At 38.0% G+C, this 16,301-nt stretch overlaps 1 protein-coding gene across 1 annotated transcript; it reads right to left on the reverse strand.

The window, feature by feature from the left end:
* Window positions 1-13,749, reverse strand: iqch (IQ motif containing H). Its single transcript, XM_023955501.1, is given in 10 exon segments — window positions 1-702; window positions 4,040-4,330; window positions 8,252-8,422; window positions 8,510-8,556; window positions 9,074-9,138; window positions 9,140-9,273; window positions 9,275-9,348; window positions 11,775-11,841; window positions 13,248-13,307; window positions 13,309-13,749. Coding segments are annotated over 10 exon segments (1,548 nt in total). The 5' UTR covers window positions 13,747-13,749; the 3' UTR covers window positions 1-501.
* Window positions 13,750-16,301: the final 2,552 nt, after the last annotated feature.

Raw genomic sequence — 16,301 nt, forward strand, 5'->3', positions numbered from 1 at the left:
CTGTGTGCTTGCACTTGTCAAAGCCAGGGCTCTTATACAACAATAAAAGTGTCCAACAGGGATTTAATTGTGTTTGTAATATGCAGGTCCCTAATGATGGCCACTGCAGAAGCCATTAACAGCTGCAGAGACTCAAGTGCTGCAGTGAAGCACCAGGCCACCAACTAAATGAATGTTTGATAAAATAATACAAGTCGCAGATTAACAAGCGTAAACTTGGGCATACTGCTAATAAAAGGATCCTATTGTTTAAGGCCTGGCACCAGGTTGATGAGGTGTTCAAGCATGCATACACATGCATAATGAAAATGGTATGAATTATTAATGTGCTCATTATTTAGGCTCATCTATCAAAATGATAATGAATTCAACACCTAAGCATCAATTGAGTTTAGCACATAATTACAGTATTAAGTTACAAGTAAAGCAACTATCCTGTGAAGTTATTTCTTTCTATATAAAAATAAAACTGGAGCCGAACGAAGTGTAGGAATATGGCCTCTAAATATTGACAGATTTTTTTTTTTGACAAAACATGTAAACAGTCATAAGTTTCCTCCAGTTTCTCTCCCACACCATTTCTCTTTCGCCGTCACTGATACTATTAAACAGCCAATCCACCGTTCCTTCAGTCATCAGCAGAAGCATCTGGGTCATGGCCACTTGGTTGCTGTATGCAATGTTCTGATCAACAGCCCACACCTGCAGACAAAACACAATAAACAGTATAAATATAAATCACACTTTTAATCACACCAAGATGATATATGCAGCCATTTCCCCCAAAAAATCCTGTCAACCCTTACCATGTAGTTTTGGTTCAACACTTGTGGGAGTGACCTGATATGGATTTATGTGTAAAGTGTTTCCCAGTGTATCTGAAGTAAAGCCACCCTTGGGTAGTTTTTCTGGGCTCTGCTGTTCTGGAAAGAAGAGTTCTGATGTGTTTGGTAAATGGCATCATTACCAGTATATTAGGGGGTCAAGTATGGACAGAGACATCTGCTTAAACTGGGCTCATTTAGCCAATTATAACCTAGTAGTTATGGTACTTCTTCAAAAAAAAAAAGGCAAATAAATCACCAGTGAAAGAGTTGTTAATAACTAAGTGGCACCCGGGTGCCTCTGTTAGCTATTCCTATTTGTCAAAGTAAATGTTGCTGCCATTGAATGCAAATTGCTGTTCGTCTGAATCCGCATTCGTTGGAATCTTAGTACTTTGTCTCCACCTAAACATGAAGATCAAAAACAGGCATAACCCCATGTTATTTTATTTGCTTCATGTTAAAATTTGGATACTTTGTTGAACATAAATACTTAACTTACCCTTTATTAAACATTTTATTTTTAAAAGAAGTTTCTAACAATGTTTCTCTATGTTCTCATACAGCAATCATCAAAATAAACCGCTCTAGTAAAGCCTATCATAAAAAAAGCAAGGCAGTCTACTTGCAATATTTTTAATGATGAACATATTATTTTTTAGTTTTAAAAATGAATTCTAAGGGGCCACACAATAGAAAAAAAGCAGATGGGGAAAAAAAAGCTGTAATTAATCTTCAGTTAAATACCTAAAGTTAATAATTCATATCAATTATGTCTTTTTGTAATTACAAATAATTTAACATTAAAGTTAGCCACATTATTATGTTGATTTGTGGCTGGAAATCAACAATAGTTTTTGTATGAAAAAAACATTTCTAGAAAAGAGACAGATATTTGCAAGCCATGTATGGAGCATCACCTCTGAGCAATAGTTTAGCGGGGTGAATAGTACTCCATTACAGCTACCTGTGAGAGGTTCAGTAGCCAACACTGGGGGCAAGTGTATAGGTTGATACCTGGGCTTGAGTGATGGACATACTCCACCAATCCACGCACTCAACTCCCTAAAACTCATACCCATTGTCGTTCTCAACAAAGACGCGCAAAATGCAAGCCTGGATTGTACCTGTTTTCTATTGCATTGCATTTTCATTAAAAATCCTGATGCGGCAGCTGGGGCCCCTCTGTTCCACAATGTGAGGAGCGAGAGCAAGGGCAAACATATGTGACCCACTTCTTCCCATCAAATAAAGTAAGCAGCTTTCAGCAACAGGTTTGAATCTAAATTGATGTTTAAGTCCACACACGTTTGCTCATGTGACTCTCTCTTGGAGAGGCTTTGTGTGTGAGGGGTGAGATGGCTGAGAGTCTGTCATGAATGTCCCCTTCTTCTATTGAAGACCGTTCTGTTTTATGCTCTATTCTTATTTACAATGTTGGTGAATCCTTTTCAATTTTTGGCTCAATGCAGGGGATGAGAATTAATTCGCAGGCTGTCTTCATTCATTCTGAACCAGTTACAGACCTGCGGACTAAAGGAACATTTATACATAACATTCTGCTTTGAATTTCAACATTTAAAACATCATAGTAGTTATTCTTTTTTTGTGCAAATACAAATAAATAAAACACAGAACTTTTTTTAATAAACAATCATAAAAGTAGGAAAATCCTAAGTCTAGATATTTCATTACAATGAGCCTAAAAGTTGTTTAAAAAAAACTCCCCAGGTTTAGATTACATGAAACATAGTTTCAGTTCTTGCTACTCTCTTGTTTGAGAATACTTTTTTGTTGATTTAAAAAAGGGTTTGCACTTTCAGTTACAAATTTTTCTGCACTTTTTTCTGTTCCAGAATAGATGCTCTTGTTCCTTTTGTACAAAGCTCCTTTAAAGAACTTAGTAATTCAATGTACAATAAAGATTATTCTGTTCTATTCTATTTAATGATTGTGTTTTTGGATCTGCCCTCTTTTCTGCAAAGTGTGCTCCTGGAGGGGGGCAGATGCACTGACAAGAGCAAGAAGAGTTTCCATGATCTGGTGCAGGGATCTGTCAAATCTGATCTGTCAAAGATCTGTCAAAGATCGGTTCTGTTCTGGGACGTTACAGTCTGTGACTGTGGTGGGTGAGAGGCGGATGTTTTGGGAACTGTAATCCATCGTGGACGATCTTCGTCATCATCCTCCTCTGCATTCAACCATGGATGCACTGAGGAGCTCCTTCAGTCAGAGACTTTATAACACTTTGCTGTGGGAAGAAGGCACTTTCGCAGATTTTTCTTCCAGTTTGTAGCCTAGAATGCTTCACAGACACTGGACAATAATTGTTGTTATTATTCATTTTTAAGTGTATTTTTAGTGTCTTTACTATCTATCTGCTGTTTTTCAATGAAGTTAGGTAACAAGGTATTTTCCCCTTTGTGGGATCAAGAAAGTTTCATTCTATTCTGTTCTGTTCAATTCTATTCTATCCCTTTAGTGGCAAGTACGCTATTTGCTTTTGTAGTCGCCTGGATAAAAGCCTTAGTTTAATGATTAAATATAATATCAAGACCAAATACCATTTTCAAAGCAGGAACCAATGGGACAGATCATTGGAATGACCATGTATTTCATTGTTTAGGAGCCTCAGTTGTTTCCCAAACATTTTGGATGTTTAGTATTTTTAAAAGGTTAAATATCTTCAAGATGAACCAAATGTTCATTTCATTTCACAGCATTTGTGATCATTGGTGACCATATCAATCATGGCTCAAGAATCTTTCAACAAAACCAAATACTGACTAAGTAGACAAGACCTTAATACAGTGTTGCTATGGTTACTTTGGGGGTTAAACACTGATAGGGTATCCCGTTGAAACTGGTAATTTATTTTGGAATGACCTATTGCTTGAAGGATAGGTGCTTCTCTAGTGTAAGGTTAAAGGGCAAGCTTTAAATGATGGAATCAGTGTATCGACACAATAAGACTTGACAGTTTACTAGATGGGCTTGTGACACATTTGGTCTCTGTGCCAACAGTTTACCTTGTCTTGTTTTCTGGATCCCAAGGGAGCACTGTATGGGAGGCATCTATCTGCTCTTATGGATCCCTGATCCAGCCTAAAATTGATTTTTTTCCCCACCAATATGTTAAAATAGAGAAGTCTTCAAACATCTGCTGGAGGAGCCCAGATCATATCTGTCATTTCATCCAAGGCTGTCTGTCTCACCTTCTGTCCCAAGGTGTTGAGGTCCATGAAGGTAGCCAGGCCCACAGAGACATAACCTGCTCTAAAATAGTGCATACAAGCCTGACCCACATGGATGCAGTGGGAGTGCAAAGTCTCTGAATGTACAGAGGTCTGAGGGATGGCGGAGCCTACGGCCTCCAGCTGACAGGAGCCGTAAAACTGGTCTCCACAAGACAAAATGGTCACTGTCCCCCCAGGCTCCAGCAGCAAATCAACTGTCAGGAAGGTGATGCTCTTTGAAGGCGGTGGGGGTGGGTGGGTGGGGGCACCGTATCACCTGGACAGAGGGGGAGAGGAAAAAAACAACAACACGTAAAGGCCTGCAACCCAACAGCACCAGAACTTATACAGCAGCTGGTTAACAATCACTCAAAATGACTTGATTTCATTTGTTACATGGGTGGCATCTGAAAACTGGCAAGGCCACAAGAACATGATTATTTTTGTAAAGTTGTGGTAGGGTGAACAGCGTTTTGTGTTTGTCTGACCTTGTCTAAGGAAGGTCTTCAGGAAGCAAGGCTAGGTGGGAGACCAAGAGCTTCTAGCAGTTTGGGCGTGACAAGCTATTGTGGGATCTCATCTTATAGTTTAGACATTACAGATTCCTAAAAAAAAACATTAAACACACCTGAAATCAAGTTGGATTTAAAACATTCTACATGCTTTGTAGTGATTTTACACAATGCCTTCATTTTGGCCTTTTGGAAAGCTTTCACGGAGTCCCCCACATTACCGGTGCATTATCCAGAGGCCTCTGGTGACTGTGTGCTATCCTTCAGACCTTGCTGGCTGCTTTAATTTCTGTGCGAAGTGTCTGATGGATGCTGCGGGAGGGTCTATTTGTGAGTGACAGCCTATTATCAGAAGGCCTCAGGAGTCTAATAGCCTTAACTCACAGCCTCCAAACACCTGCCCTTAATAACAACTCCCTCCACTGGGCAGCTGATGAATATCTAAGCTAACCCCATCTATCTGGGGATCAATCAGGGCTCGACTGGGATCGATATCGTTCTTGTTTCTGTAACTACGAAATGCCATAATGGTTTCACTACTTAATTATGCAGTTCATTTTAAACTTCTGTTTCTCCAACTAACTTTGAGCAGACAAGTAATTCAAGATTCCTGTCTCATGTCACAACGTAAAAGACTTTAATGCACTTTAGTGTTGGATTCATGCAAACTTTAAATTATCAGTTTTCTAAAATGAACATATTGGGGTTCGTCAGTTTAAAAATACATAATAAATAAACGCATGTGAAGAGTGAGTAAAGTCAAGCAGGAGGTAAAATGTTTGTTCCTCCACCACTTTGTTTGGAACATATGCTTCTGGCTTCACTGGAGACAGGACTAGAGATTATGCTGTTGACATTCCAGTCGTGTAACAGCCATCATCATATTCAACTACTGTAAAAGGCGAGGTCAAATGCTACACAGTGATTCCTTCTGCACAAGCCATAAAGCACACAATGGTGCAGCAAAAAGTGTAAGGGAACGGTTGTCATTCTCAACGGAAGAGCAGGCGCACCCCGGGACTTTGCCCATGCAGTTCGCAGAAACAGCAGGACAGGAGGGGAAGAAAAAGAGGTATTTTGCAGTAAATTATTTGGACTTAAACTGCGTACTCTACCCTTCGATAGGATTCAGCCTTTGCTTGGTGTCCGCATCAAGCCGAGCAATCTGGTCATAAATAAAATAGATGTTCCCCTGCCTCTTTGATTGCCATTTCCTCTTTCTGTTGCACAGAGGAACAATCGAGAGACTCAAATGAAACTCTGAAAATAATAGGAGAAAGTTAAACTAGATATTCTCTTTTCTGCAATATAGTTCTATTTAGGTTTTAATTTGAGCAAATAAAAACAAAAAATAACGTTTTTCCCAGAGCATTTTGCAATGTGGATTCAAACATTTAAGATACAAAATGAAATTGAAATTAAAGTTGAAAATTCAAATGAATTTGTTAGTCAAGCTCATCACACTGCGCAGTATTTAGGCAGAAAACGTCTGTATTAAATGTCCACGAACCCCTTTGTTGTTAGTGATTATCAAATGACCCATTTCGTTGACAAACATAACCTAAATAAGGTGTTGCTCAAGATCTGTTTGTACACAGCATGAAAAAAGAGATATTCCATCTGTTGAAGCTATTAGGCGTAATTTTTACCCTCTTGTGCCTAATGATCCATATGCAAGCTGTGTGAGCGCTTAAGTGTGTGTACGGCCCCCTTCAGGCAGTGCATGGTTGCAGATCTACATGTCTTTAACCTCTCTCTGAGTAAATGCTAAAAGAGGCCCGGGGGCTTTCTTCAGGCTGAAACGTTGGGCTGGAAGCTGTGCACCTTACAATATTTAGAGAAACATAGGTTTCTCCGTGGAGGCTCCCATTAACACAGATATGGGGGGGTCCTCCTTTTTTGTTGTGTGTTTTTGGGTTTTGTCTTGCCAAGCCAGAAGGAATTTTGTAGTGAGTTTTCCTCAAAAGTGTATATATATATATATATATATATATATATATATATATATATATAAACAGTTAAAGATTTAAACTAATTTGTCTCTATCCTATGATGATTTATCAAAATAGCAAACATTTCAAGGTATTATTGTTTTTTTTGCACTGTTTTTTGGTAGAACGTAACATTATTGATTGATACATTTTAAAGTAGGCAAACAATCTTAAGTATACATCTCAATATTTCTCTGCTCTGATAAGATAACATTTCATTCATATAAACATTCATGTTCATATCTGGTGTGCACACTGTTGTAAAATCTCTCCCTTCCAAAGTGAATTTGCTGTTTTCAGCTTCTACACTTTTAAGGGAACAAAAACTAAGCTGTACCAATAAATTGTGCATTGAAGAGTACAGGATGTTTCTTTGCTTTGATTAACAGAGCAAGGTGTAGAATTAAAGGGCTGTTAAAGTCTTGTGTCCATATGGCCCAAAAGCCCTTGGGCTGTAGGCCTACACTGGGAGCCTCGGCACTCTTCCCTTTCCCCGGGACCCCAGCTGGTGTAAAAAAAGGAAAAAAATTGCTTTTCCGTGCAGCCTCATCCAGCATTATGGACCTTGGCTGTGGCTCAGACACTCTCTGCCATAATTAACAGCACCCAAGTCCCAACAATTACAGCCCCACACCATGCTTACACTCCGATTCAAAGAACAAGCTAATAGGAATGAAACAGAGTGAGGCGTGAGAAGCTTGAGATGACTGCTGTTCTTTCAAATGGAATTAAAGTAAAATCATTCTGCTCCAAGCCCGCAATCATTAGCCTTTAATTAGTTTACAAAAAGCTTCTAGTTAAATGGCAAAATACAGTAATTAACACATGACAGAAAATCAAAGGCCACTTTGTAAGTGTATGAGAAATTAAGGGCCACAGGCTAAGAAGCTGTGTGCAGATCAGGACTGAAGTAAATGGATGGTCTACTGCTGATTAAAAATGTTTTATTTGTTCTGAGTAGATCTTAGATTCATCCTGCTATACATTTATAACGTCAGAATAAAAAGGTAACTAAGACCCAAACAGGCAAACACACTGTTCCATGTAATGCCAGAGCAGCAGATACAAACGGTCGCTTGTGATAATTAGTGATGCACTTTCATTTTTAAAAAAAGAAACCAGCTGTTCATTTAGAGGTGGAAATTTTTATTTTTGGGGGGGGGGGGGGGGGGGGGGGGGAGAGAGAGAGAGAATCCTATGATGACCAAGATTACTGCTGTTGTTATAGGTAAGAATCACTTGTTTTTCTATTTAAGGATAAAATATGTTTTAATGCACAAAGGTTGAATTTTTTGAGACATTTGAGTTATAGTTTTCAAATATCTCAACTGTGATTGACAGAATGAGACAACATCACTCATTGTCAAATGGCACCTACAATTGTTAACTAAAAAAACGATTGGTTTTGTAATTTTATATTGTAATTTTTTAATTATGTAACTTTTCCATTGAAACAAGAAACCTGATATAAATGTTAACATAACACCACTGATTTCTCTCAAAATTCTCTTTTCTGTAAAAAATAAAATAGGGAGACAGAAAATCCACAATTTAATAATAAATGTAAAAGAAGCATATGGTACAAATTTTGTTACAATTTAACCAAAATCTACAAAATGAGCACATAAATTACAGTATTAACCATAAAGTAAAGTGAATTACTTTAATACTTAATGTCTTTTACGTACCTGAATCCATTCAGAGTTCCACAGATCAGGACTATAGTGATAAAACTGCTGCAGGGCCCAGAAGAAGCGGGTCAGATGGCAAACATCACTGCCGTAATGTGAGTTCATCTTACAAAGCCAGCTCAGCACAGTGATGTTTTCAACTATAAGCTTTGCTAGAACCTTGTGAAGCTGATTAAAGAAAAATGTGTGATATCATAAGTAACACAAGGAATCTTTAGTGAAAAAAAAAAAGTGGAAAGTTGTGGAGTGTTGAACCTGGCTCAGAGAAAAGACATCTCCTTGACCAGGTGGTACATCAACTCAACTCAACTCAACTTTATTTATAAAGCACTTTAAACAGAACAAGGTTCACCAAAGTGCTGAACAACACAAAAATTAATAAAAGCACATGAAAATATAAAGCATACAACACATAAAATAGGTCCGGATTCCAACTCAGTTAAAAGCCAAAGTGAAATGCTAAGTGAGTCTATCTGTCTGAGGTACAGGGGCAATTCGTTCCAGATTTTTGGTCCGAAGACCGAGAAGGCTCGGTCACCTCTCAGTTTTCTCCTGGTCTTCGAGACGACCAGCTGTGTCTGATTTGTTGACCTAAGGGAGCGGGGAGGAGTGTACACCTGAATCAGGTCAGACAGATATTTTGGAGCGAGTCCATGGAGACTTTTGAAATCAAATAGGAGAATTTTAAAATCAATGCGTAAGCGAACTGGGAGCCAATGAAGAGATGCTAAAATGGGAGTGATATGTTCTTGTTTCCGTGTACCAGTTAGAAGACGGGCAGCAGCATTTTGGACTAACTGCAAACTTCAGCTTCAACTTCAGCAGTAGCAAAGATCATCCTCCCTTCAGATTTGCTGTTGCAGAGCAGTGAACCAGCTGGTTCTAATTGGGACTTTCAACTCATCAGCCATTGCCAGGTCGTCAAAGTGAGCCACCCCATCCACTATGTACGCCTTCTTCCCCTCCATCGGGCCTCTGACGCGTTTCAAGGTGTGTGGACTGTACTTCAGCAGCATGGATTAGGCACATGTTACGGTTCAGAAAAAAGAGAAAGGCCATAAGCAGTCTAAGTCTTTCAAGGGTTGTTTCTTGACCTGATTTATCACTGTGTACACACAACAGATCTATTATCGAAATAGCCAACAGGGTTTTGACCTCTCCTGTGCTCCAGCAGGTTGAATTGATAAAGGCTGCCTGTGGGAAGCCTCCCCTATCCTTCACATCTTTAATGTGTGCTACCAACGAGTTCCTTGGGAATACAACTAATTACTTCACATCTGTATTTATTTGATCCACACGGAATTATCCCTTCTGTCAGTGGCAGAATGCGCTGCCAGCCATGGGTTGCAGTTATTCATCTAAACAAAACGTCTAGCACAGTTTCACAACAAAACAGTGGGGAAATCGATAAAAGAAATGAAGAGGACCGCATCATGTCGTGCATTTAATCTAGCACACAAAGATATAAAAAGAAAGATATAAAGGGCAGCTTTTATCGTATGGGTACGTGCATCCCAGAAAAACAACACTTTCCATACATGTCATAGATGAACTGACTAGATAAGTTAAATTATTTTCTAAAAAACCAGTACGAGGACATAAAATAATTTGTCATTATTGCATATTACAGTATTACTGTGTTTACTTTAAACATCCAAAGCGGTAAAAACTATTAAAAAATATACAGTTCTGTTGTACTCGTAGCCTTAGTAGTCTCTGCACTCACCTCTGCGTTTACCAATCACATCGGTTGTTTACAACGATGTAGGAATGACACCAACCTGCAATTAAAGTAGAATTCATTGAAAATTGAACATGAAGGTTTCAAAAAGGCTAATAGGTTTTACATTTCTGGTTCAAAACAAACAAAAGAAGAGTTATAGTGCATAATTGTTATGCCTGGAATAAATCCTTTGACAGTGTACAGTTTAATGGAGGTTCGCCTGTTTTTTAAATGCACTTTCACATTATTTTTCCCTGTTTTACATTAATTTAATCTTTGTTATTAAAAAAACAGTTTGATCAAAAATTTTTGATAATAACATTTACCCCTCAGAGTTTTTTGTACAGTTTCTGGTTTATTGTAGGATTTTTGTGTTATATACCGAAAAAGGATCTGTAGAAATAAAAAGAAGCAGGGGTTGAACTAAAAAGTTGAATATCTTAAAATGTCAATGCCACACCGGCTTGTGGCACCTCTGTAATGTAACAGACTTCATCATAAACCTGTTATACTAACACATTACTTCCCATTTGAAAAGGGAAAACTATCAAAATCCTTACAGGGAAATAATCTACAGCCTCCAGTGTGAGAATGACAAAGCGCGCCTGACCAGTCCTGGCACCGGCTCCATCTGTGTCTCCGTCACACTTCCAGAGGTTGGTGTGACAGTCCAGGGGGTTTCTCCCAAATGCTGGGATCATATGTAGAGCACTTCCACATTTTCAGCTGTGATTTAACAGCAAAAACAGGAAAAATCTTCACAAATCTGATGTTTACATTGAAATAGACAGACCTGTAAAGAGGAGACCCTACCTTTGACATCACACAGTCTGCCTGTTTGCATGTTTTGGAGGACATCAAACCTTCTGAAGTTCAGATGCTGTAAGTGTCAGATCATTTTCTTAGATTTTTAAATAAAAGAAAACTGATTCTTAGATCATCCCTAAATCAACATTCAGCTATGTGCAAATGATAATGTAGACATTGTGCATCTAACAAGAGTTGGGAGTAAGGGAGTTAAATCTAATAATGCTGTACACCAATTCATTTTTTTTCAGCGTAATAACAAGCAGGTGCTTTGACTGTCTTGTGCTCAAAGCCCCTTTAGCATCATGTCCAGCCACCACTGAACTACATCCTGTGATACCACCAGGATTTTAGGCTATGTATGTCTGGATTTCTGCCAGACATACATAGAATCCTCAGCTGAATCAAGGTAATTAAATGATTGGATTCATGCTAATTAACAACAATGGGGTTCAACTTTCTAATTATCCTTGCTCACACAGCACTCTCTGTAGCCACCCCAAGTGCAAATAAAGCATTCCATCTGCTAGTAATTAGGCTTAATAATTTTAGAAAATCGCTCAATGATTTACAACGCACATGCCTGATCACAGTGTGAATGTGAATGCTGCAGAGAAGTTATAGAGTGAACGGGTCAGTGCTTGTACAACAGAGCAGCCTCTCTTTTTTTTCTTTTGTGGGTGGCGTTCTTGCTCTGCAATAAAATAGGACCTTTGTGCGATTTGTAAATTTTCACCATAATGTTTTTTCATTTGCTTAATCTGCAAATTAAATGGCAATTGAGAGTAAATTGCGCAGTTCCTTGGCATGGGGGACTGTCATCATCCGGTGAGTGCTTTCCTGCAGAGAGTGATTTGAATGAAGGAATCTGCACCAGGGCCACAGACTGGGGCAGTTGAGTGCTGAGACCGGGGATGGTTGCATCTAGATCAATTTTGTGCGTCTGTGTGTGATAGAGAAAAAGCGTGTGCAGCAGTCAACGAAAGCTACCTAATGAAGGGATGTGGATAATGGTCCTCTTGGACGACTGAATGTGTTTCCAGTTGGCTGCCAGATGCTGGTGACAAAAAAAAGGAGTGATCAGAGAGAAAGGAGTGGGTTAGAATACACACATTATAACACACTTGCATGCACAAATCATCACAACGCAGCACAGATAAAAACAAACCAAGCCTATCTCTCTCTCTAGGCATGCAGAAGCAAACCAAGCATAAAATACCACCATAATTAAATTAAGCTCTTACTTTAGAAACATCTTCTTACAATTAATTCAATCAGCAAGGTACAAGATGCTCTTGCCAGGGGAGCATTAGCGGGCTTAATTAACAGGGTATGAATGTTTAAAAGATAAGAACATACATTCAGTGCATGTATACATGCACTATGATGTTAAACCTAAATGAACACATAGTTAGTAAATTGTATGATGACAGCATTCTAATGGATGTTCAGAAATGAAATACATTGAATTACACATCCAACCTAAGTGTATGGAAATCATTATCTATATGTTAGAGACAATAATGTCTGTTTTTTAATTACAACATATCACAGTAAAAACAATATATCAACTGTGTAAATTATAGGATAATAAATTAAAGAAAAAAGATTTTAAAAAATGTTCAACTATTTCAGAACAAACATTTATACTGCTGTTTTTTAAATCTAAGTTTTATTTTTAATATTTTATTTTTATTTATATTTTTTAAATCAAGTTTTATTTTTATTCATTGAATTTTGTAGAATTAAAGTTCATAAAATTATATTACCTCTAAACAAAAAATTGGTTAAATATACTATACAAAACACTATTTCTTTAACTATGATAAATATAATAAATTTATAAATCAAATGTTATTGTATGACATTAAAACAACTAAAAAGAAAGGAAGCATACAATTATATAGAATTGTTTATTTTTATTTGCATATATTTGATCTTTTTTTTTATTTTCTTCTACTCGAGTCTCTAAAATCAGGGTTAAATTTTAGACCTGAAACGCTACAGTTTTGATCTAAGCAGTAGATTTTCTTTTATTTTATTTAGTCTGTACGAAAAATGAAACATTTTTTTCTATATTTAAACATGCTAAAGTGCCTATTGGAATATACTTAAAAAGTAAAAACTTTTTTCACATCGTGAAATGATGAGGAATAAAAATCTTAAAATTTTGAACTTTTTTCTAAGTAAATGAGACATTGAATTGAATTCCAAGCAATTCTTAACCTGTACCAGTATATGCTTTAGGTTTATTGACCTGCGACCCAATGTAAAATAATAGCTAATACATTTATATTTACCAAAGTGTGACAGAAACTTAAAGAAAGTATGAAAGGACATTTTTAGATCAGTGAAAAAGAGGGTCAAAGAGTAAGAGTAGAGTTCAGATTTGAACATCACCTGGGCTGTGCTGCAATTATTCTCCAGCTAGCGAAAACAGTTGGCCTGTAGGCCCTTCCTGACACGTTGCATCTGAATGTACAATAACCATGACATGGCAATAATCCCAGCTGCCCATTTGCCACCTGCAGTTGCACAGGTGAGCTCTCCTGGCTAAATAGCTCCTCCAGGAGGACTGCATGTGAACAGCAGCTGCCTCTGTGCCTCCCCCTCGTCTGTAGCGCTGACCTGGGCATGACGTGAGATTTCATGCCTCCTTCTGTTTGTCAAGAGCAGAAAGGAGAGTGTTTGCTGAAGGGGTCTTTGTCCAGCTGTTAACCCAACAGTGGCAAAGTTCTACTGGCCGTTCTCCGTGCACCTCGGCTGAAGGTACCGCAGAGTCCCTGAGAAGTAGGGCCTCTAAATCATTAACCACACTGCCCCAGCACAACCTGAAGCTTTCCCTGAAGTGACGGAAATCTGCTGCCTTTGGGTCGACTCGGCCTTTGAGGATTTTAAAAAGGTGTTTGTTTACAGGAGGATCCACTGGTTTAATCTGCAGAGCAAACAGAACCAAATGCATAAAAAAATTGCATTAAAAATATGCAATCAGACAAATATGAATATTTTATGCCTTTTTTTGTCTTTTTGTCCAATTTTCTAGAGTACTAGGGATAGAAGTGTTGATTGATAGGAGTGCAGTTATTATTCTTGCTGAACAAAATAAGTTGTGAGCATTTCTTTTTCCATTTTGGCTGCCTAACCCACCAAATATTTACTTTTGGAAGGAAATCACAGACAGTTTTCCCACTATATTACTGGCTCAAGCTGTTTGGTTATCTCTGTGAAGTCTAGCTGCATGTGCCTCTTTTCTCCGATTACAGTATATCAGGCATTTAATAAAATCAATGACATCAACTCATTGTGTATTTTTTGCAGCATTGTAACTAAACTAATTGTAAAAACTAACCAATTTTATGAACGTGTATGTTTTCTCTTGTGTCAAGAACTGTAGGTTTTTGCTGGACTGACTAACAAGGACATCTTTGTTTCACAACTGTGAACACATAAAACACTTAAAATGACAAAAAGGGCAACACTTTGTACTTTACTTCAAAATAAAGGTTATATATTTCATTAAAACATCTAAGCATTGCTGCTAAGTATAACCTGTTGGTAGTATTTTATCCTGAGAGTGACATAAGTTGTAGAGAGCTGTCAGTTAACCTGGTTTTGATGGGTTGATGGGGTGTGATGTTCCCCTTGGTTACAAAACCTGAAATCTTATTACAGAGTTTTTTTGTTCAAAAGAGAAAAAAATATGATAAATGATAAATAAACGTGTCACATGTCCTGAACAATAACATTATATGTCAGATGACAAGGACATTTCCTTGTCCATTTCCTTTTCCTTTTTTTTTTAATTCAACACTTTTTATCTTGGACTCAAATGTTTTTATAATATTGCAAAATATCACTTTGTAACATGGTTAAAACCTTTTAGCAACCACAAAGCCTAAATATTAATAAGAAATATTTTTAAACCAGGTTTTATCATTGAAAAGTGTTTTAGTTTTAAAGAATACCTAAAATATATTTTAGATATGTCATGATAAAAAAAACATTTTGACTTTTCTGACTATAAACTCTAGTTCTTTACCTTTTATTTACTCATAAAACTCCTTCAGACTACTTTCCTGACATCTCTTATGTCCTCTCCTTTGTTCTCCTCAGACCACTGAGCGTTCTGACAGAATGCAGGTAGTAGCCAGGTGCTGTTAGATTCTCCCCTTAAAGGCACACATCTGTTTCAGATGGTGCTGGGAAAAGGGCAACCTTTTGTAAAATTGCAAAAATGCAAAAGCTCATTTTTTGGCAAAAGCTGGTAGCAGAAAAGAGCTGGAGTGAGTTGCAGAAGGCTGCAGCAGGCAGAGAGCCAGTGGTTAGCAGTTGGGGAAGCTACGGCTGTCTTATTGGCATGCTAGACCAGGTAGTCGATTCTGTCTGGAGACAGCTGTAAACCACTCGCCCATAGCGCAGCAATCAGGCACCTGTTTCCTTAGAAGAATGCTGATGTGCTACAATCTGCTGCTCTCCGCTCTCTGCAGCCAGCACTTCCATCTCTCCTGTAGCAGAGTGGCAGTCTTGGCCCTCATTTCTCAAGTCAGATACAGATTACAAAAAACATATTGGGGGAAAAAAAAAGAGTGTAAAGATAAATCTAAAGCTATTGTCAACTTTGCGATGATTAATTTCCTTCCTGTGACAAGTGCTGGATGTCATCTATGAGTCAAGTGACCTTGAAGTCATTGCGTTTTAGTGCATGGGACTGGAGGTATCTATAAATGTAGACATGTACCATCAGTCTTTACTGTGTCATAATCAGTTTTTTCTGATTAACACAGTAAGATTTAAAAAAAAAATAAAAAAACAACAACATCCCTAAAATATTTTCTCATCCAAAACTCATCATTAGATTTTTTTTATGGAGTAAAGTTGCAGTCAAGGTCAGCAAAAACTTTTAAGCAGATGAATAGAGTTGATCAAATGAGCAAACCCTGTTCTTCGGAGCAAATGGATGTCAAAAGGTTGATCTGGAAAACATTTCCCTGCTCATCTGCGCAGCTTCTTTAGCTGTAACTGCTGATGGGGAATTCAGATTAATTGTGTCCTGATTACTTGAGAGTTCTATTAAAATAAGTAGAGGCCACGTAAGTAGATGCAAATATGAACGCTCCGGAGATCATCAAAATGGATGTCATGTCCTAATATTTGCTGGGGCTCTTGGTGAGGCTCAGAGGTGGTGGCACTCAGTGGTTTATTGTTTTTGTGCGGCAGGTGGGAATGGGACCCTGGTCTTTTGGGAAAAGATGTCAAAACAGTATAGTTCTTGGGGGACAGCTAATGTATCAGACCCCATTTCTCTTGATTTTCCATTCTGACTTTAAGGTGCAGGTGACGTTCTGAGTCCTGGCCTGATATTGGGGCTTCTCTGTGGTGTGCCATCCTTTTGTGGAGGGGTTGTTTTCCCCAATGCACAGATCACAACAAAGATGCCCCATAAAGCTTCTTTCAAAACATTCTTGCATTGTGAAACAAAAGTTATTCACTTAACTAACATCCGAGTAATCAATATTT

The sequence above is a fragment of the Oryzias latipes genome, chromosome 6, assembly GCF_002234675.1.
Source record: "Oryzias latipes chromosome 6, ASM223467v1".
Lineage (NCBI taxonomy): Eukaryota > Metazoa > Chordata > Actinopteri > Beloniformes > Adrianichthyidae > Oryzias > Oryzias latipes.